We start from the raw sequence: 21,404 nt of genomic DNA, 5'->3' as shown, positions 1-21,404 counted from the left end.
CCATAAACATAAAATGCTCTCTTGGGACATTTTATATTCGCCCTTGCATCAGTCATATAGAGAGAGCGACTGTCTATTTTGTGTTCAGAACTAATATTCACGAGAATGCAGATTAGCCTATATATTCGCCTGGAGCAAAAAAAATTGACATAATTGAGACACTGTAAATAAAATGCACAAAGAATTACCAATATTATACGGAATGATGAATACTTGTATCTTAGTTAAAGGAAAACCACAATTTTATGTAGACACCAATATCGTGGTAATCCAATTTTTATTTAATATTTGAAAAACTCACCCTTTTGTACCTGATCTCTGCCTAATTTGACCTTTCATCCCACATCGCTAACCCTTGTATCTACCCAGTAACCCCACTCCCTTCCTTTCAGAATGCAATGCCTTGCAAGCAGGGCCTCCATCCTAATGTTTCTTCCCTCCACAATGATCACTGTCTCAGCTGACTGGTTTGGGTCACATGTCAGAATATGCCCACATTTCTGAAGAGTCAATATTATTCCCACATTTGTGGTTGTTTCTGTATTAGTTCTATTTATTATGTGTCAGTTTTATACTCCCATTTGTTACTATGTATATTTGTTTATCCGGTTAAACGGTTTTCTATTTTTGCTCTGTACGGCACTGCGTAAATTTGTGGCGTCTTATAAATAAACGCTAATAATAATAATTTTTGTGGAGATCGGACAATCTTCAGTGACCCTTGTAGTATGGTTTATTAGAAGTCTACTTTCACAAACACAGAGCCTACTTTATTGAATGTATATATTGTGATACTGAGATAATTGGTTGGAGCCCTGTTTAATAAGCACATAAGGACATACAGAAATAAATTGGTATTCTAGCCATCTAAAACCTACTGAAGATCATTGCGCCCTTTTTTAATCCACAATGTGGTAATACTTAGAAGGCAGTACCAAATTGCAAGGTGTTATGCAACAAATTACACTTGTAATGCCTGTATAATTTGTTTTACATATATACATACTATTATTTTAGGTTTCTTATGGTGTATTCCTACTGAGTTTATAAAAACATCCACAATCATACTACCTTATATGTACTCAATCTACAAAACCATTTGTGTTGAGTTTTCACACACTTGCAGCTCGAACACACGTCTACACCGATGATGAAAACAGACATGACTGATTTCCAAAAGGTTGTTTCGTATAATGGGAATGACCTCGACTTCACTGCAGTAAACACACGATCCTCATAAGGAAACACTACATATACACATGTTTATCAGATACCTTAGTTTGGAGGGTGGCAAAGTTCATTGCAAGGAGCGTGCTACCTCTGATTGCTTATGTATTACTAGGAGACTCTCTGCCTCTACATCAAATATTTTATTACTGTATAGGCAGCCTATGTTGACAGTTCCTGATTAGCTACTGTATTTGATTGTCAGAAACAAATCTCTCTTCCTGGTATCAGGACATCTCAAGGATCTGAAGTCCTTGAAACTGAAGTGGGTATCAGGACCTTTAAAACTGGGAATTGGCGAGAGGCAGCGGAGAAGTGACTTGCGAGCCCCACGCATGATGAAATGAGGATGACTGCACAAATAGCCCATTATAACTAGAGATGTGCGCCGACCCCCGTGTTTTGGTTTTGAATCTGGATCTCCCCTGATTTTGGATCTGAATCTGGTTTTGGATTTTTTTCCCTGGTGTTTTGTTTTTAGGTTTTGGTTTTGGATCTGTATATTTCCCAAAAAATTCTATAAACAGCTAAAACCACATAATCTGGGCCTGTTTTTGTTCATACAGTGTTATTAACCTTAATAACAATACTTTTCAGGCATTTTTAACCACCTCACAGCTCACAATATTGATTTCACTATTTTTCACCAATACAGGCCAAAGGCTGCAGCGAGCTGGCTGGCTAAAGTAAGCAACAGAGCAGCGGCACAAACGCACGGCAGTTTAAAAAAATATCAGACATCTAAGAAACATTGCCACACAGCAGTGGCAGACAGGATGGCAGTTTAATAAACTATAATGTCAGTTGGCAATGCCCCAAATTGTGCCATATGTAAAGGAAAGAGGTGCAGGATGGAATTGTCCCTCCCACCCACTCTTATGTGGGATATTAAAAAGGACATGCACAGTTTAACAAACCAAGCACTTTAGCCACTAGGACTAACACTTTCGTGGCTGAACTCCTTGGTTTGTTTGGGCCTCCACACAACATTTTTGGGAAGGACTACCTTCAATTATTAAGGAGGAGGTCGATGATGAGGGTGTTGGTGGTGGAGATTGCATGTGCTGGTCCAAACTAGGGATGTGCGCCGGACCATTTTTGCCGGATTTGGATTTGGATTTGGTTCTAATTCGTCGTCCGGCTTTGGATTTGGATTTGGATTTGCCAAACTGCGGTGACTGGCTTTGGATTTGGATTTGGATTTTTTTTAAAAAATTTACAAAAAAAGCTAAAATCACATAAATTGGTCTTTTTTTTCTTCCTAGAGTATTATTAACCTCAATAACATTAATTTCCAGTCAATTTAGACCATATCACAGCTTATAATATTGTTTTCAACATTATTGGCCAAAGGTTGCAGTGAGCTGACTGGTTACTAAGCGACAAAGCAGCGGCACAACGACACCACAGTATAAAGCACATCTATGACACATTGCCACACAGCAGTGGCAGAAATGAAAAGTAGTGCACACACCCAGTGGGGTACGGCCAGCAGAGTCACAGTACTTGTTTACAAAGTGGGCTACGGCCCTAGGAGTCACAGTGCACAATCTTATTAGCATTACACCGCACATAGGGCCTGATTCACATTACACCATAAAGTAGTGTCTCTTATTTATGTTACGACACACAGTAGTGCCCCTTTTACACAATGCCCACAGTAGTGACCCTTTTACACAATGCCCACAGTAGCGGTGTCCCTTACACAATGTCCCCCAGCAGTGGTGCCCCCTATGCAGTCCCCTTAGTAGTAGGGTCCACTATGCAGTGCCCCCAGTAGAATGCCCCCCAGTAGTATGCCCCCCATTAGCAGGCCCCCCCCAGTAGTATGCCCCCCATTAGCAGCCCCCCCCAGTAGTATGCCCCCCATTAGCATGCCACCCAGTAGTATGCCCCCCCAGTAGTATGGCTCCCCCAGTAGTAGGCTGCCCCAGTAGCAGGCCCCCCCAGTAGTAGGCTGCCCCAGTAGTAGCCCCCCTGTAGTATGGGCCCCCCCTGTAGTATGGCCCCCCCTGTAGTAGGCTGCCCCAGTAGTAGTAAGCCCCCCCAGTAGCAGGCCCCTCAGTAGTATGGCCCCCCCAGTAGCAGACCCCCCCAGTAGTATAGCCCCCCCCAGTAGCAGGCCCCTCTGTAGTATGGCCCCCCCAGTAGTATAGCCCCCCCCAGTAGCAGACCCCCCCAGTAGTGCAGACCCCCCCCCAGTAGCGCCCCCGGACCTTTGACAAGTAAAAAAATAAAAAAAATAACACTTACCTGATTCCCCGCTCCCGCGCCGTCCGCTCTGTCACACGCTGAGGAGGGAGCCGGAAGACGGAGCTCATGTGTGAGCTCCAGCCGGCTCCCTCCGTGCAGCAGCCAATGAGAGTCTGTGTGACTCTCATTGGCTGCTGTAACAAACACACAGCTGCCGCTGGCGGCTGTGTGTCTGTGTCTGTGTAGGGCAGAGCGCTATCACTGCGCTCTGCCCTACACGCGAGGAGACCTGATGTCGGATTCTCTAGTGAGAATCCGACATCAGGCGGCCACCGTTCGGCCCCGAACGGGGATCCGAGTCAGGCGGTGAACACCCGAACAGGGTTCGGGTGGACTCGGATCCCCAATGTTCGGAGCGGTTCGGATTCCACAGAATCCGAACCGCTCATCTCTAGTCCAAACTGCTGGTAGCTGATACTGGACTGCTTGTTATTAATTTACAAATTATAATTTTTTTAAATAAATTGCATGAACTCGCTGCAAATGACGTAACAGGGAGGAGGTGCCTAGATGGTTAACGTCCCTTCTTCTGCTAACTTTGGCTTTACAAATGGAACAGATGCCTTCACAACTGTTGTCAGAATTTAGATTAAAATAATTCCACACCCAAGACGTGGCTTTTCTGACTTTCTTTTTATCATTAGCAAGAACTGCTGCCACTGGTGTGTGCTGATTTACGCAAACCACATCCTTATCAACATCCACATCAGCGTCAGGGCACAAATTTCCCCCTCATCCGCCTTTTGAAGTTCCTCCACACTATTATCCTAATTTTTTATTATTTCACCATCTAATACTAGCACAGCCGTCAGTGATCCGCTGTGAAACTGGGTGACAGTTGTTATACTTACTTCCTCTATCAAAGGACTATTTAATAGTCAATTTTTTTTTTAAATTACTTCCGATCACGAATGAGGATGTTGATGATGATGCAGGTGTTGGTGTTGGAGATCGAAGGCGCTTGGATCCCACAGAGAGGGAGCAGGTAGGTGACACTGGACTTGTTACGTTTTGAGTTTTGGAACTTGGTGACGTACACTTCGATATTTGATGAATGCGCTCCAAGTGACGTAACAAGGAGGAGGTTCCTAGGTGCTTTAGATCCCTCCCTCTACTCACTCTTGCTTTGCAATGGTTACATATGGCTTGACAACTGTTGTCTGGATTGGGGTGGAAATAATTCCACATGTGAGAAGTGGATTTTTTTGTTTTTTTGCCCCGGCATGACAACAATGGGATTTGGCTTTTTCAATCCATGGGCAACACCTGTTGCCTTTACTTACACAAAGGACATCCTTGGCATCAACATCCTCATCACCAACATCTTCATCATCAACATCCTCATCATCCTTAGCACCTTCAACTACCAAAATATCCTCCTCCTCCATATGCAAATCCACAGAAGCATCCTCAATGACTACATGTGCAAGATGTTGACTGCCCTTCCCCACATTTACAGAGGGCACACAAATGTTAGCACTTGGAGGATCCTCCAGTACACTAGTATTTAGGTCTGGCTCACATATGGCAACCGTGGACACACTTGCACTCTCCTCGGGGATTTGTGATTTCGATTCCTCAGGGCACACAGTTGTTTTTTCCGAAGGGCTACCAGAATCAGAACCAGCAGTCTTCATAAAGAAAGGCCAAGGCCTTATCCTTTGCTTGCCACTTTGTGTAGTGAATGGCATATTGCCAATTTTTTGTTTATCTAAAGGAAAATTTCCTTTACATTTTTTTTCTTAACTTTAGTAAAAGTAGCTTTGCCATATCGATGGCATGACTTAAGCCCTGGGGCATGGGCCTTCATAGAGGATGAGGAAGTTGATGGCCTTGCACTGCTGGCGGCAGCTACAACATGTGGTTCTTGGCCTTGCTCTCCTGTCATGTGACAGCCCTCCATATTTTCTGCGGTCTTGAAGGAGTGTCTCAAGCACCAATAGTGTAGCCAAGGTGCGGTTACAAAATTCAAACACGTGCAGTCGTGCGCACACAGAAAAAAAATTGACCAAAAAATACACCATGTATTTTTTTTTTTTTGCCGGTCCACAACTTGGGCCCAAAGCACAGATTGATGACAAGGCTGTGTTGCCGACTTGCTAGATCTTGTGCGGCTAAGCCTAACACACACAGACAATGATTTAAAAAAAAAAAAGACAATATGTTTTTATTTTTTTTCAGGCTCCAGAACTTGGGCCCAGAGCACAGATTGCTGACGACTGGAGTTGGGCAGCACTAGGTTGCATTGCCGACTTGCTCTAGATCTTGTGCGGCTAAGCCTAATATGCACAGACACACAGACAATTATTTTTTAAAAAAAGACAATTTTTTAAAATATTTTTTCAGCTCCAGAACTTTGGCCCAGAGCAGCGATTGATCACGACTGGAGTCGGGCAGCACTAGGTTGCAACTTGCGTCGCTGGCTGGATTTTGTGCGGTTAAGCCTAACACGCACAGAAAAATATTACACTAAAAGACACTTTTTTTTACAACATATATATTTATTGAATGGATGAGCACTGCAGCACCCCAGGACACAGCAGACAGCAGAGCACCAGCCCACAATGGATCAGCAGTGCACCAGCCCAGGACACAGAACCACTCTCCCAGCCCTATACTACCCACCCTCCCTGTTCAGTCTCCACAGCCGAAGTGAAATGGCGTCCGCCGCGTTGTCCCTATATACTACATTGATCATAGAGACGTAAGCTCGCGAACCATGAGATTTACGACTCTATGGTTTTGCCTCAGTTTCGAGATCTGAGTCAGGCAGGAAACTCCGAGCCTGCTTGGATCCGACTCGGATCTGCAAAATTTGGGTGGGCTCGGTTCTCTGAGAACCGAACCTGCTCATCTCTTATTATAACATGCCTGTTTTCACGTATATTAGAAAAGTGAGTAATAGAAGTAAAGGCTTCAGAAAGAATTAGGCCTGGATAGTAAAGTTAGTTCGTTCTCAATGGGTCATAAGTGGGCTGTCAAATTGTATATCTTTTTACATATCTATTATCGTGTTTTAAATACGTTTAACACAGTTAGTTTATTCTATTCTCATTATTTAATCTAGCACAGCACTGTACTAGACCTACAGAAGTTACCTGCTTTGCAGCTATGGTGGAACTACACGTGCAAGCATGCCATTCCAGGCTCAAACTGCAAGGTCACTTCTACCACATTATTTTGAATCAACTTGTAATGTACCAGATGCCAACCTGCCCTGTGTTTTAGTTTGCAGAGCCAAAGAAGGTTGTCTTAACGGTATTGGTATGTATTACCGCCGGCCGCATGGTTCAAATCCCGACAGCGCATGCCAGGCAGGGGAGAAGATCCTGACTGCTGCCAAATGTAGGTAACCCTAATCTTTTCCCGCCCTAACCCTCCTTTAGGGGTGCCTAACCCTAACCTCCCCCCCCCCAGTGCCTAACCCTAATCTCCCCTCTAAATGCCTAAACCTAACCCTCCATTCCCCTAGCCTAAACCTAACCCTCGGGGGGGGTTTAGGGCTCCCGGGGGGGGGGGGACCTAGGGCTAGGCCCCCCAGTGAGCCCTAAACTTAACCCTCCCCACCCCGCGGCTGTCCGCGCCCGGCTCACGGCTTACCTTTGATCGGGATGCCGGGCATCAGGCTCCCGGCGTAGGTAAAATGACAGGCGTCGGGATTTCAACGCCTGTCATTTGTACCTTGCCGGGATTAGACTGTCGGGTAGCCGGCGGTCAGGGTTGCGTCCGTCGGCTTCCCAACTGGTTTCCGTCTTAACCTACGATACATATAATAAATAATTTCTATGATTTTCTTTTTTTTTTTAAATTAGCATTTAGCAACAAGGGCAAGCAAGGGTGCATGGAAGTCTTTTATAAAGTAATCTAGTGTTTTTAGGAGGATTTACACAACAAACAATTAAACAAGACAGAAAGACAGAAAGGCTTGATTATGAAATAAATGGCCCAGACAAGTCCCAACAATGTCATAAGAAGCTGAAAAATAAACAGCCAGAGGGTGTGCCCATATCCCAGTGTCATGCCCATTGTGCGCCATGGTGGCAGGATAGCATGTGACAGGGGGCAGGAGGAAGTCACTGTTAGTAAAGCCTGGTACACACTATGTTGATCACTAGGCAGATCAGATAAACACTCTGATCCTCGGTGCAATTATCGGTGTACCCCGTACATGCTGAGCTATTTCTAGCTCATTGTATAAGTTCTTCAATGGTCATATTAAATATTAAACTGCTCATAAGATGCGACCTCCCGATCTGACCGTTTGCAGGAATGTTTTAAACCAGTTATTGGCTAATGTGCTCCTGCATACACACCCCTACAGTTATTAGGCTGATCAGCTGATAGGCCCATTTTGTATAGGAGTACCTAGGTTTAGATAATAGAAAGACCATGGTCCTCCAATAGCACAGTAGTAGTGATGTGAGGCTTCAGTTAGACTGATAGAAAATACTGTGGTGTGAGCCGCACCTCTACATGAAACAAAGGCTTATGACATATACTCACAGACACTAGGTTGTCAACCCTGCATGACCTTGCAAAACAAATCATCCCTAATCCGCAGTCTGGTGTTGTACCAGACACCACCTATGAAGGTGGCACACCCTAACCCAATATTTCACCATTTCTTCTGTCATGTCACAAGCTCCAGTCATCTGACAGATGATCTACCTCTGACTTTCCTGACCTGGTGACAAATCTTCCCTGGCCTAAGGCTAGGCACTTTCAGCACCTGTATCAGCAGCAGTTTGTAACACGTTTATGCTTTAATAATAATTAAATATTTCTGTGTGAGTTTGATGCTGTTTAAGGTCTGATTTCTGTTAAAAAAAAAAAAAAAAAGATAATCCGTTCATAATATTATATAAGCAGCAAGCTTGCCAATAGCTCATTATTAATCAGATGTATGTTATTGTATTTTTACCTGCAAGTAACCATACAGGAAGACCAATAAGAAGCTGCAAACAAGATAATATGGTCTTTGATTGGTCCTACCCCTCCCCTCCCCCCCTCCCCACTGTAGTGAGTTTAAAGTGCACAACAGTGTAATTGAGGTGTCACTCACCGCCGGGTCCCTGCAACATGTGTACAGGGTGACTGGCAGGTCGCCCGTACACAACAGCAGATGCACCGATATACTGTATCTGCAGATATATCAGCCATCTGCTGTGCTGCACAGTGATTTATCTGTGACCAACGTCATTCACAGATATATAGGGGGTACACAGCTGCTGCTGCACTGGGCGATAGATCACCCATTCCATTGAACGCCCGATAAATCGCCCAGTGTGTACCCAGCTTAAGGCTAGGGGAAGGGCGAGATTAGTAAAATGTGATGTGTTAAGGGGCATATCCATTACCCGACTTTGTGAACAATCCAACCAAAACCAGGAGGTTTTGGCCGCATTGTTCACAAAGTCGGGTAATGGATAGCCGGCAAGGACCAGCGATGCGCGTGTACGCTGGGTCATTTCCGTCCCCGACTATCTACTGAACATGCCCGTCAACCTGACGATGCTCGTCAGGTTCAGCGTGTTCAGAGATAGGAAGTCTGGCTCCTTCACTGAATGACGTGCAGTGAACGCCGCTCAGTGCGGGCACCGCACCTCAGCAACCTGATTATCTGAACGCTAGACGTTCATACTTTCAGGTCACCTAATGGACATGCACCTTACAGGGGCAGAACTATGGGAGACAACGGAGGCGTCTGCCGCCGGGCTCCAACTCTGAAGCGGCACCTCCTCCATTGTCCACAACATATTCACCCCACTTAGGGCTGTGCTAATTATATACCTGGAGTGTACTGTCACAGCCGCCCAATACATGGCACCCCTTCCTGGCATCTGAGAAGCCACCATACACTAGTGAAGAGCTCCATGGCAGGCCTTCAGCTGCTGCCTTCTTCTATCTATAGCCTGTCTGCATGCGAATTGCTACATTACAGTGTCAGCGGCTGTGACGGGGGGGGGGCAACAAATTATAACTTGCCTCCGGGCGTCTGGGATGAACTTACGCCACTGGCACCTTAAGAAGCAGTGCAGCTTTAAAGCAACTAAAAATAGTGTTTTTTTTTTAACAGACATGGGAGTGCCATTGGACAATTCAGCCAGGACAATATAAACTATATAATGTGTTAAAAGAAATAAACAGTATTTCAGTATTACATTTCCAAGAACAATGAGAAAAGAAGTTTAAAAAAATATATAAATGTAAAAGGACAACCAGGCACCGGCTTTTTCTGAACAGATAGATGACCAAGAGGTGCACAGGTGCTTTTGTGGCACAGGGATGACGTTGTGCAACTCAGCTGCTGAAGCCAGCGAGTCCTGAGACTGGTAGAAGGCGGTACAGTCACATTTACAAGGTGCGGTGATCAAAATGCAAATCTTGTTGCTTTTCCTGTTCCCTAAGCAAGCGAGGACTAGAGCCCATCGCTCATATTACAATCAGGAAAGGAGTGGCTCCATGGCCTGGCAGGGACAGGGAAAAATCCCTGTGAGTAATCCATTTACAGTCCCCGGTGACACTTGTTTATGTCCAATATTACCTTCACTTGGCTATTCACATTCTGTATAATAAACATCTCGGAGAGGAAGAAAATAATGAAGCTAATGCTTACGTGGGCATAACAGTAAGATGACACAATTCCAGCATTCACCCTTGATGCAGGAACACAAATGTCATACTTATTAGTATAAAAGTGTGACAGGTACAAGAAGACAATATCAAGGTGGTACTTGGTCAGAGATTAAAGGCATACACAATACACCTACAAACATGTAGTATGCACCTGAACATACGTATCATAATTTAGCAGATTTACTTTTTTCTCTGTAATTAAGCCAATGAGCTAGGATATCACAGAGAGATAAAGGGCAGTGGAAGAACTTTGGTTTTGCCAATAAATTGCCTGCGATCACTGTGTGGAGGCAACTGGTGCACTTTACAGACCACAGACGTCTGTCTGCATTTGTTTCACACCTACTATTTATTAACCCTTATTTATATAGAGCACACACACATATTCCACAGCGCTGTGCAGAGAATATTTCAGGTGCACACATTAGTCCCGGCCCTAGTGGAGTTTTCAGTGTATGGGCCTGATTTAGACCCGCTCATAAGCGGGTCGATGGAGGCCCAGTGCGTATGCGCACGACGGAGCCGGCTCCGTCGTGCGCATGCGCGAGACCCGGATAGCGACGGGCAAACTGTCGCTCTGGGTCTCGTACCAAAGGGGGCGTGCTGTCGATGTTGAGTGACAGCATGCCCCCTTTGGTGGGCGGGCCGGGGGAGTGGCTGCCCAAACAGAGGCGTTCCCATGTGAACACCTCCATTTGGGGGCGGCCCCACTGACATCACAAGTGATGTCAGTGGGAGAGATTTCGGCTCTTTAAGAGCCAAAATCTCTCCGGGGCTTGTGGCAACGAGACCCTACCACAAGGGTCTTGTCGCAAGCCCGATGGTCGCGACGGTCTTGACCATTGCGACCATCTTCCTGGCAGCTCGCTATAGCTGTGGGTGGTCACCAACAGCTATGTGAGCGGCCAGGAGGCCGCTCTAAAAAACAAGAAGGCCAGCCCTGATTCAGAGCGAGCGCTATGTCAGAGCGTCCGGCTCTGAATCAGGGCCTATATTCCCTATCACATGTACATTTGTCAGAAGCCAATTAACCTACCAGTAAGTTTTTGGAGTGTGGGAGAAAATCCTGAAGGAAACCCAAGCAAACACAGAAAGAACATACAAACTCTACACCATATTTAACTCATGACCTCAGGGCTGTGAGACAGTAATGCGAGCCACTACGCCAACCATGCTGACCAAGTCCTGCTCCTCTATATAACAGCCTGCTGTATACAAGGCGTCTATTAGCAATTATACATTAGGCAAAGTCAATTATATTGAGTCAACATTCTAAAGCTCAGTGTTAACCACAAATATATAAGCATGCTAATAACCACAGTAATATATGGGGTAATGGACTCTGAACTGTAAACATTATAGTTATTAGAAGTCACCAAGGAGCTCTCTGGCCATATAACAATACAAGGCAATGCGCAGAGACAAGTCACAGAAATAGAAGGGTCATCTACGAGGGTGGATTATTACTTCTAATGAACACTGAAGTGACGACAATATCATTTATTTACAACGCTACACAAACTATCTTCTTTCTGAGGAAGAGAAAACAGGACGTAGAATGTAGGAGGTGGCACTTACAGATACGGTGGAGCTCGGAGTATTCGTTCCATACCCAGATGAGGGCAGAGAGGCCAAAGACCAACGGCGTCCATCAGTCCTGTTGTTCAATAGAAACAGTGCAATAAGCCTCAGAATGCAGTTTGTATTCATTTCATACAAAGAAACTATTAAGTAATATTCTATAATGATGACAAGCACAATATTTCCTCAAAGTTACATTAATGTATTAGATCCTTCACATAAATAGGTCATTATAGTTATGTGGCAACAGGCAGTCAATTTTACATACTTAGGCCCGGGAAAGGGAAAAATGCGGTAAAAATCCTGTTTTCGGGATTTTCACCGCATTTTCATATGTACTTCGCCTCAGTCGCGCGATTTTCGATGTGGAGGGAACGCCTGGTTTTTCTGGCATTACCCTATAGAAGCCTATAGGCTTCTTACTGCATCCCGCTCCCCGCTGCCCCACAGTCACCGAGCACCTCTTACTGTCGGCCCCTCCTTACCTCAACCTCCCGCGGGCACCTCCTGGGTCCCCCACCTCCTTCTCTTCATCATCTTCTTCTGGGTCCAGGGAGGAGGAGCCTGGGACTTCCTGCAGAGGTCACCAGCAGGAAGCTCCCGGGGCTAGGAGAACCGTGGAGAACCCCAGAACCGGCGTCAGCAGCTTTGCAAGAGCTGTCCTTTGCGATACTAATCGCATATGTTAGTACATATGCGAAAAGTATTTTTGCGGTGACTGCCCTTACTGCACTAACATTTTACAGCACAAAGAGGTGGAAAAGATAACACAGACCCTCAATGTAATGCTTTGGCTGTGTTGTTCTGGGTAATAAGCTTTAGCACAGAAATGGTAAATGTCCTACCTGACAGACTGACAGTCCCTACTCCTTTGGGACTTTCAGTCTAATTGTGGGAGGAGACACGCTAGCACCACCGGATAAGTAGTTTAACATATATATAACCATTCCAATCTTCTTCATTTTCAGCAGTTCCAGATGAATAGAAGACCGAATACACTTGCATGTCTCAATCCACAATTGTTTAGGTTTTAATTGCCTCCCTTTTTGGTTTTCTGTGACAAAGCTAAGTGTCATGTGAATACATTCTACTTTAAGAACTGGTTGGGTGGAAGGAGTAAAAAGAACAACAATAAAAAAAAAATGAACGAATTAATGAAAACCCAAGTTCATAAACTTCTGACCTTGATTTGATGTGGTCAAATCATGAACTGACCTGCCACGATAAAGACATCCCTACACTCTTCTGGTTGTGTTCTGTAGTACTCCACAAACCAAAAACATTCAGAAAAAAAAATACAAAATGGCTGCCATTTACTTGCTAATTCCACGTGAATAAACGAGACGCTCTTACTCTTTGTATTGTTATGCTCGAAAAGTAATTTCCGGAAGTGCACTGTCTCTTAAAGGGGTCAATGTATCAAGCAATTAAGAAAGTGGAGAAGTGGACCAATGGAGAAGTTGCCCATAGCAAACAATCAGCTTTGAGGTAGCATTGCCAAGTACATTCTATGAAATGATAGGTAGGAGCTGATTGGTTGCTATAGCCAACTTCTCCACAGGCCCACTTCTCCATTCTATTCACTGCTTTATACATTAACTCCAAAGTCTCAAACTAGGTTTCTGCAGCAAATTAAAGTTTTAACTGTAAAAATAATTGTCTAGTCCAGTTCCCTAACGCAGTCCTCAAGGCTCCCCAACAGTTCAGGTTGTAGAGATATCCATGGTTGACCACACGTGGTTAAATCAAATTGACTGCGGTACTAATTAAGTCACCTGTGGTCAAGCATGGATATCCTTAAAACCGGGACTGTTAGGGTGCCTTGAAGACCAAGTTTGGGAACCTCTGGTCTAGTCCTTGATACAGTATTTTGATGCGGTTGTATTAACATACTGTATGCCAGTTTTTGGACACCATGGAACATAAAAATGGATTGACAAGTTGTGATGTTTATTTAAAAATAGCACCTAATACAAGGAGCATGTGCACGATAGACTATACATGTACATTAATAATCCTGAATAATGTGCTATTTGCTAGCTACAAAGCATTAGAAAGCAATTAGACAAGATTAGGATACTAATTAGGCGCTACTGAAAGAAAAATTGTGCCCAATGTACTTTGGGACTAAATTTCTACCTTCGTGCAAATGAAAAATGAGCTGATGCACTGGGAGAGAAGTTCCTCGGGCTGTCTTGCGGGCTGCTTCCTATAGGGAAATGGGGAGAAAAATAACATGATTACATTATATAGAATTATGCAATACAAGTATCCATATAAATATTATGCAGCAGAAAAGTCCTGTATCTTGAAAAACACAACCCAGGTATTATAAATCTCCTTGCTGACAAGAATAAGTTTCCCCAAAGAATGCCTTGTTGGAAATTCCCAGCAGGGTAAAGACAAGCATCTTACATTTTTCATAATAATATAACCAGAAGGGGCAATATTGCAATCTATTGATTAAATTATTTTCGACTCTGGAGAAATGAAAATAGGCAGTGTATTGCTGTGTTATTGAAACATGGAGAAAAATCATCTGTAAAACAAAAAAGCTGCTTCCATTTTCTTTACTGACCATTAGCAGGGTAGTAGAACAGCATTTTGACCTGAATGATTGGCTTCAGTTATATTATTATACAACTAAACATTTCATTAAAGAGACATTTATTTACATTTATTTGCATGGTAAAATAACAGACAGAAATTGAAATATTACAAATTTGTAAGAGTAATAATTTTTGTATTGGACTTATATGTATCACAATCAGTTAAGGGGTGCTATAATTTTAATGCAGAGGTGCCCTGGGACAGAGTGGCATATGTCCCCTGGCTCATCCTATAATAAAATGGCTTGGGCTGAATTATTTGGCACTATCCTCCTCCAAAATCTCTTACCTGGGTTTGGTGGATGGTGGAGGAGGTTTTACCAGGTAGCTGCCTGCACTGCATTTCACCAAGGTCACCTCCATGTGGATGGAAGAGGCCTATACACAGCAACGATGCAATGTGGGAGGGGGCATATTGTGGGTCAAGGGGAGAAGACAATGTAGAACAAGGGGGAGGTATGGGCATAATATGTGAGAAGGGGAGAGGGGCATATTCTATAACAAGAGTGGGCCTAGGAGACTATAGTGTGCGGAAAGGGGAAGGCATAATGTGTAACAAGGATTAAGCAGTTGTGCCGTATTCTGTGATAAGGGGATGGGCTGGAGGGGCATAATGTGTGACAAATGGAGGTCAGGGAAAGCATAATACGTGACCATGAGAGCTGGGTGGCATGGGGATAATATGAGACAAGGGTTACAGAGGTTTCCCAGCACTGCACATGTGTATACTGTACCTCCCAAATGGATTTAAAACAGGCCCTGCTGTGGGTCCAGCGTCTATGTAGCCACCAAGTTTATAACCAGACCCCCTGGAAGTGCCTTCTTTTCAGCAACTGGAAAATTAGCACTTTTGTGATCATTAAGCTAAACAGGGCCTCATGAAAGGAAGGGCATGGGGGTGGGGTCCCTGTGACTCTCCTAGTCAAACGCTGCCCCCTTGCAGAATTTGGACCCGATAACCAGTATGATCAAAAGGATGCTTCTACATTTACATACTGTAACTATTACTGTATTGTACTTATAAATAATTGTATGTACTCATGCCATTTATAAGCAGATAGCTACTTTAAAAAAAAAATCATAATAGAGAATGAATGGTGTCCTTTGTTTCAGCACTCACACAATTATAAGACAACTACTTTAGTGGTAAAGTGTATTTTAGTTGATTACATTCTATTAATATATTTATATTTATTGGGATGGATCGAGCACAGTTGCGGTGATCTGAGCATCAGCGCTCCAAATCGCAGGCATAACATGCATTTGCTAAAACAAAAGACAAAACTGTGCATAACCTTGGCAATATACACACAGGTTAGTACCAGCAGTATAGGCACTAGGTTTACACGTTAGGTTTACTGCACATATACTTACCTCCTAGTTTTTAAAAATGTATTTTGTTTGCAAAATACAAATTGGCTATTAGACACCAATAACATTTGGAAGTCTTCTTTAAAATACCTTAATATCTTATGTACCAAAAAAAAAAACCTAAAACATACACAAAAAAATCATAATGCGTACAAAAGCACCAATAAAGGAACCTACCAGTGCCAAAAGTGCATTCACAATGCGCCAATCACAAGCAGTTTACTAGTTCTGACAACCATCATGAACATCGATGTACATTTGTGCCTGCACCTTCAAATAATATTCCTTGGACAGGTGTATATGTGTCTCTGAGCCACTTTGCATCTGATCGCAATTATGCAAACAGACCAGCCTACATGAGTCAGACTGCTGGACCGCCTCTCAAGGCCCCAAAGGGCATAACTGTCCCCACATATCTACGATGGTCCATAATCCAACTCTCGGTCCACCTACCTGCAGAAATGCTCACTTACAGCATAGGGTGAAGATCTCTATCCAACACAGCCTTAACAAACCTACTTTAGATTCTCAATATCCACCCAGTCCACCAACATCATTTGCCTCTTTACCACAATCACCTTGTTTCTGGCCCATCCACTCCACCCAACCTTCTTCACTCACTGCTCCAGAGATAAACACCTAACCCAAAATCAAAACCATTTGTCCTGGTACCTTTACTCATGGGATCCATAACCCCCTCAAACAAATCTAACACTACTTAAGTGACCTAGTCATTCTCTATTATGCCAAGTCTCCAAATGCCTCTCTGTCATCTCCATCTGGATATCCCAATGCTACCTCAAGATCAACATGTCCAAAACAAAGGTCATCGTCTATCCCTGTCATAGTCTCCTGCATGGTTGACCTCATCATACTCTCTCCTATTCCCCAATCCAGCTGTCATCTTTGACTTCACCCGAAGCTTCTAAACATTTCCAAAATATGCCCTTTTTTTTTCACTCCGCACACAACCAAAGCCCTTATCCATTCTCTAGTTACATCTCTCCTTGTAAAGCACACCTTGTACTATCTGGCTTACCCCAATTTTTCTTCTATCCATCCAAAATGCAGCAGTGAAACTGTGCTTCCTCTCTCACTGTTCCACCACTCTGCAAATCCATACACTGGCTCCCCATTTCCACAGACAACAATGATCTGTCTCTGACCTACCCGTAATGGTCTTCCCCTTTTCATCAAGAATTCAATTTTAGCTTCTAATCTTCATCAACTCCTCCCTTGTATAAATCTCTCACCTCATCATAATAAACACACTCCTCCTCCCCACTTTAATCTGTCACTGACCGACTCCTTTATTTCTGTGTGGTAACCACCGTTCAATATAGTATTCAAGACTTCTTTCGTGCTGCTCCCCATTTATGAAACTCCATAAACCGCCTGACCAGACTCTTGTCCAACCTTCAGTCCCACTCTCATATCACATCTCCTCACTACAGGCTATCCCCTACATGAGACTATTCCCTTATGCATGTCCAATCTCCAATAGTCTCAGCATTGCCCTCTCCCACTAGACCAGGGGTTCCCAACCACGGTCCTCAAAACACACTAACAGTCCAGGTTTTAAGGATAGCCATACTGGAGCACAGGTGACTTAATTAGTACCTCAGTTATTTTGATTTAAACATCTGTGCTAAAGCATGGATATCACTAAAACCAGGACTGTTGGTGTGCCTTGAGGACCGAGGTTGGGAATCACTGCTCTAGACCACGTTCTCATGAGCATTGCTCTCTACCCTTTGTTAACCTCATCTGTACTTGTACTGTTTTTATGTGCAAGTTAGACATTGATGATTTGTGATGCTGACTTTCTGCACTGCAGACTTTTGTGGCGCCTTACAAATAAACAATGATTATAATTTATGTCTGTTCTGTTTACACAGCTCTTGCAGATAAAACTTACATTTTATTTAGTTATGATAAAGGGATTGGATAACCTTCCATTCTGGGCAGCATCATTTTATTTTTAGAGATGACTAAAACAGTCTCTGTATTGTAAAACGCTTGCTGGAATTGTTCCGGAATTAAACATTAGTCAGATCGAGCTTTGTCGTATTTGATTACGGCTTACTGAAATCACTGCAATATAAAACCAATCACACATTAAATAAACCACACCTGCAAATTTTGATCACACCCATTTTTGACACATTAGCAGTAATGCCTGGGCAACTTCTTTTTCAGGCCAGAAGTTGCCAGACCGACCCCATTTTGATGAAAGCCAAACATTGTATTTTGTACTGCTGCGTTTAAATTAATGACAGGTGGATTGAGGATCAGACTGTCCTGGTGGGGAGAATTATAAGGTCTAAAGACTCCAAATTGCTACAACTAGAAATTCGGCATTAGTGCGGACATCTTGAACAGTCAAAAAGTTGTGAACGGATGAAAATAATCCAGTGTGAATTTTGTCTGTAGGGTATTAGGGGAGAGATCCCTATGCATTTGGTATAAGGAACTGAAAACATATTAGTGAACATACAATCAAATCGAAATGAATAATACTGATGAGCATAACAAAAACAAACAGAAAAAATATCAGAAATGCAAGGATTGTATTGCAACATTACACAAAATAGCACCCTAGAGTATTGAGCTCTATATGGAACATGATACATTACAGGTGGAAGACTCAACGGTATGTAGTCAGGAAATTGGCGGTTGAAATGCTGACCGCCGGCTTTCTGACTGTCAAATCCCGGCATGGGACTAATGATATGCGTCTAAATCCCGACGCCTAGCATTATCCAGCCACTGAAATCCCTACGCCCGTCATACCGAACGAAGGTAAGCCGGGCATCAGGACCTCTTAGCCGCGGTAGGGGAGGGCTAGGTTTAGGGACTCCTCGGGGGGACTTAGGGTTAGGCACCCCCAGGGGGAGAGTTAGGGTTAGACACCCCGGGGGGGTGTACACACATTAGTTGGATCACTACACTTCACCGCAACATTTTTTTTCCCCTCCTCCCCTATTTATTATTGTGTGTTCTAGTGTGTTGTGTTTTTAAATGTGTACACAGTACTTAGCCGTGTGATAATAATTTGACACAAAAGTTTGTGTTCTCACATGTAGCATATTTCAAATGGTCAGGTGACCTTGTTAATCTTCTGCATAGTGGGTCGAGTGTGTATTCCGAAACATAACAGATATTTCTTGCTATACATTATTCTGCGACCAGATGGGACTTTGAGAGAATTGTAATAAGCATGTCTAATGAATGAAAAGTGCATGTGCGCCTTGTGCTTTGTGAATCATATAATTACAGTTTGACTTTTCTTAAATGAATGTATCCACAGCATCTTTGAGTAGAGGAAAATGTGAGTCACTTACAGAAAAAAAACTGGCGGAATATCAGGGAATTGCCAGTGATTGACCGTCATCAGAACCCAGATACACTATATATATAAAAAATAAAGAAAGACAGATAGTGTGCCCCTCCCCAAATAGTAAACCAGATCCCATATACGGCACACTATATATATATATATATATATATATATATATATTAAAAAAACAGGTAGTGTGCTCCTCCCCAAATAGTAAACCAGCCGCAATGCTTCACAGACTCAGTTGATTTCCACTCTAACAGCAAGATGACGAACATTGGAGATGGCTGTTAGTGTCAACGAGCCGAGGTCAGGGAGGTACTGGTGCCTATGTAGGGAGTGTTAATAACAGTGTTACCTCTACTCACAGGAGCTACTAAGCATCAGGCTGAAATCCTTGTAGTTCCTTCTTATCCTCTCTGGGCTATAAGTTTTGGGGTATTTCAGTTGAATGAGACTCCAATGATCCCAGTACACTGGACAAAAGGCCCTTTCATTATATCAAAACAAAACATTTTACAAAACAAAACTGGAAAAAAAACTTTTCCCCAAAACCCCTGCACACTTTAATTAATATGAAATATAATCACACTTTCTTCTTGCTTCAGTCGTCAGTGATCAAAATTGGAAAAATAAATACAATCAGAAAGACAACAGCGGAGTGGGGTGCTGATCTACAGAAGAGGTCACCAATGTACCTCTTTTTTTTTTTTTAAAGCATTGGAGAACAGATAATTTTTAAGGGTGAGATTATTGTAATGCAATAAAGATGTGGAGATGGAGCACGGCAAGGGCATAATCCTTGCTGGTAATAATAATCTTAATCTTATTTATATAGCACTTTTCTCCCAATAGGACCCAACCTGTTTTACATTTGTTTACATTTGAATAAAAAAAAAAAAAAACCTCAAGATACAAAAAAACTTGAGAGCTAAGCATTTGGGTTGTGATTTTTTTTCCAGTTAATTTATGAGATGATATGTCCTTAGTTCCCAATTACATTTTATATGTATTGTGATTAAGTCCAGAAATGTTATGTAATTATATTTTGAGCAACTACTCCCCCCCCACTCACCCTTGGATTTCCCTTTCTTTTCTCTGAACCCACTTTACTATTACTTTCTTATAGAAACTTTTTATAAGAGTGATTGAATAAAAAAAAAAACGACAACCATTTTTAATATAACACTGATATCAAATCAAAAACTATAAGAAAAGAAAAAAACATAAAATTAAAGAAAAGAAAGGAAAAAAAAACAACAGAGGGAGAAGGCAAAAGTAGAATCATCCTGTAGGGCATGGCGCTACTAAGTGAAGACCAGCTTCACTCTGTACTAGGTAACTGTCTATTAAACATAGAATACCAAGAGTCCCAGCAGAGCTGGCCCTAGGCATAGACAAACTAAGCAAATGCCTAGAGCATTTGAAATGCCTAGGGGCACCCAAGCCTTCCTAAGGCCGGAAGAGCCGGTTTGTTGCAGGCATGGCCGGGGGCACCTGCTGCCGGCTGGGCAGACACTATGGCAGCTGCTACTGTCACTGTGCAGCGCCCATGAACGGAGCTCAGCTGACAGCTCTGATCGGGCCTTTCAGCAGCAAACAGTGAGCGGGCAGCGGCGGTTTGTGGGGACGGGTCACCTAGACAACGGCTAGTGGTTAGCGCGGGTGCTGTGCTGGGAGAGGGGTACTGTGCTGGGTGAGGGGTGCTACGTGAGGGATACTGTGTTGTGATCTGTGCTGGGTGAGGGGTGCTGGGAGTGCAACACAATGGGGAAGAGGCCACTGCACAGCAAGACTACGCCCCTTCCATGAGGCCACACACTTTTTCAGGATCCTATGGGGGGCTCCTCCCAAAATCTTGCCTAGGGCACTAATTTGGCTAGGGCTGGCCCTGAGTCCCAGGTAGCATGGAAAATTTAACACAGTGTCATAGAGCAGAGCAGTGATGTACTCCATTGAAGCCAAGTACCAAATTTTATTAGTCAAATTGTTCATGGATGGAGCAGTAAGGTGCTTCCAATTCGTGGCAATAAGAAGCTTTGCTGCACTGTAAATGTGGTCACATAATTTATTTTGGAATTTAGAAAGGGATCTTAGGGGTTTGCATAAAAGCATATGTAGAGGGTCCTTAGGAGGAGAAATGTTGAGCACTCTGTACACCAAAGACAGGACTTCATCCCAAAATTTCAAAATCATGGGACAGGTCTACCAAACACGCCAATAAGAACCCATATACCCACAGTGTCACCAGCAGCGGTCAGATGAACCAGGGAAAATTTGATGTCGCTTTTTGGGCACCAAATAGCAGCGGGAATACACTTCGTAGGAATTTTCCGTAATGTTTGTATTAATGGAAGATTTGGACACCCAACGTCTGATGTTTGCCC

At 43.4% G+C, this 21,404-nt stretch overlaps 1 protein-coding gene across 6 annotated transcripts in view; it reads right to left on the bottom strand.

The window, feature by feature from the left end:
* Nucleotides 1-21,404, bottom strand: part of MAST4 (microtubule associated serine/threonine kinase family member 4) — a 641,164-nt gene that overhangs the window by 91,254 nt on the left and 528,506 nt on the right. For all 6 annotated transcript variants that reach the window (XM_088443937.1, XM_088443932.1, XM_088443933.1 and 3 more), the window contains 2 exons: nt 13,837-13,906; nt 11,695-11,773 (listed from right to left, as the gene is read on the bottom strand). In XM_088443937.1, the coding sequence (XP_088300063.1) occupies nt 11,695-11,773; nt 13,837-13,906 (149 nt within the window). The remainder of the gene's footprint in view (nt 1-11,694; nt 11,774-13,836; nt 13,907-21,404) is intronic.

The sequence above is a fragment of the Taudactylus pleione genome, unplaced genomic scaffold (genome assembly GCF_031769625.1).
Source record: "Taudactylus pleione unplaced genomic scaffold, aTauple2 ptg000336l, whole genome shotgun sequence".
In the NCBI taxonomy this organism is placed as follows: Eukaryota; Metazoa; Chordata; class Amphibia; order Anura; family Myobatrachidae; genus Taudactylus; species Taudactylus pleione.
The sequence above is the reverse complement of the archived record's forward strand: the minus strand, read 5'-3'. Positions and strand labels throughout refer to the sequence as shown.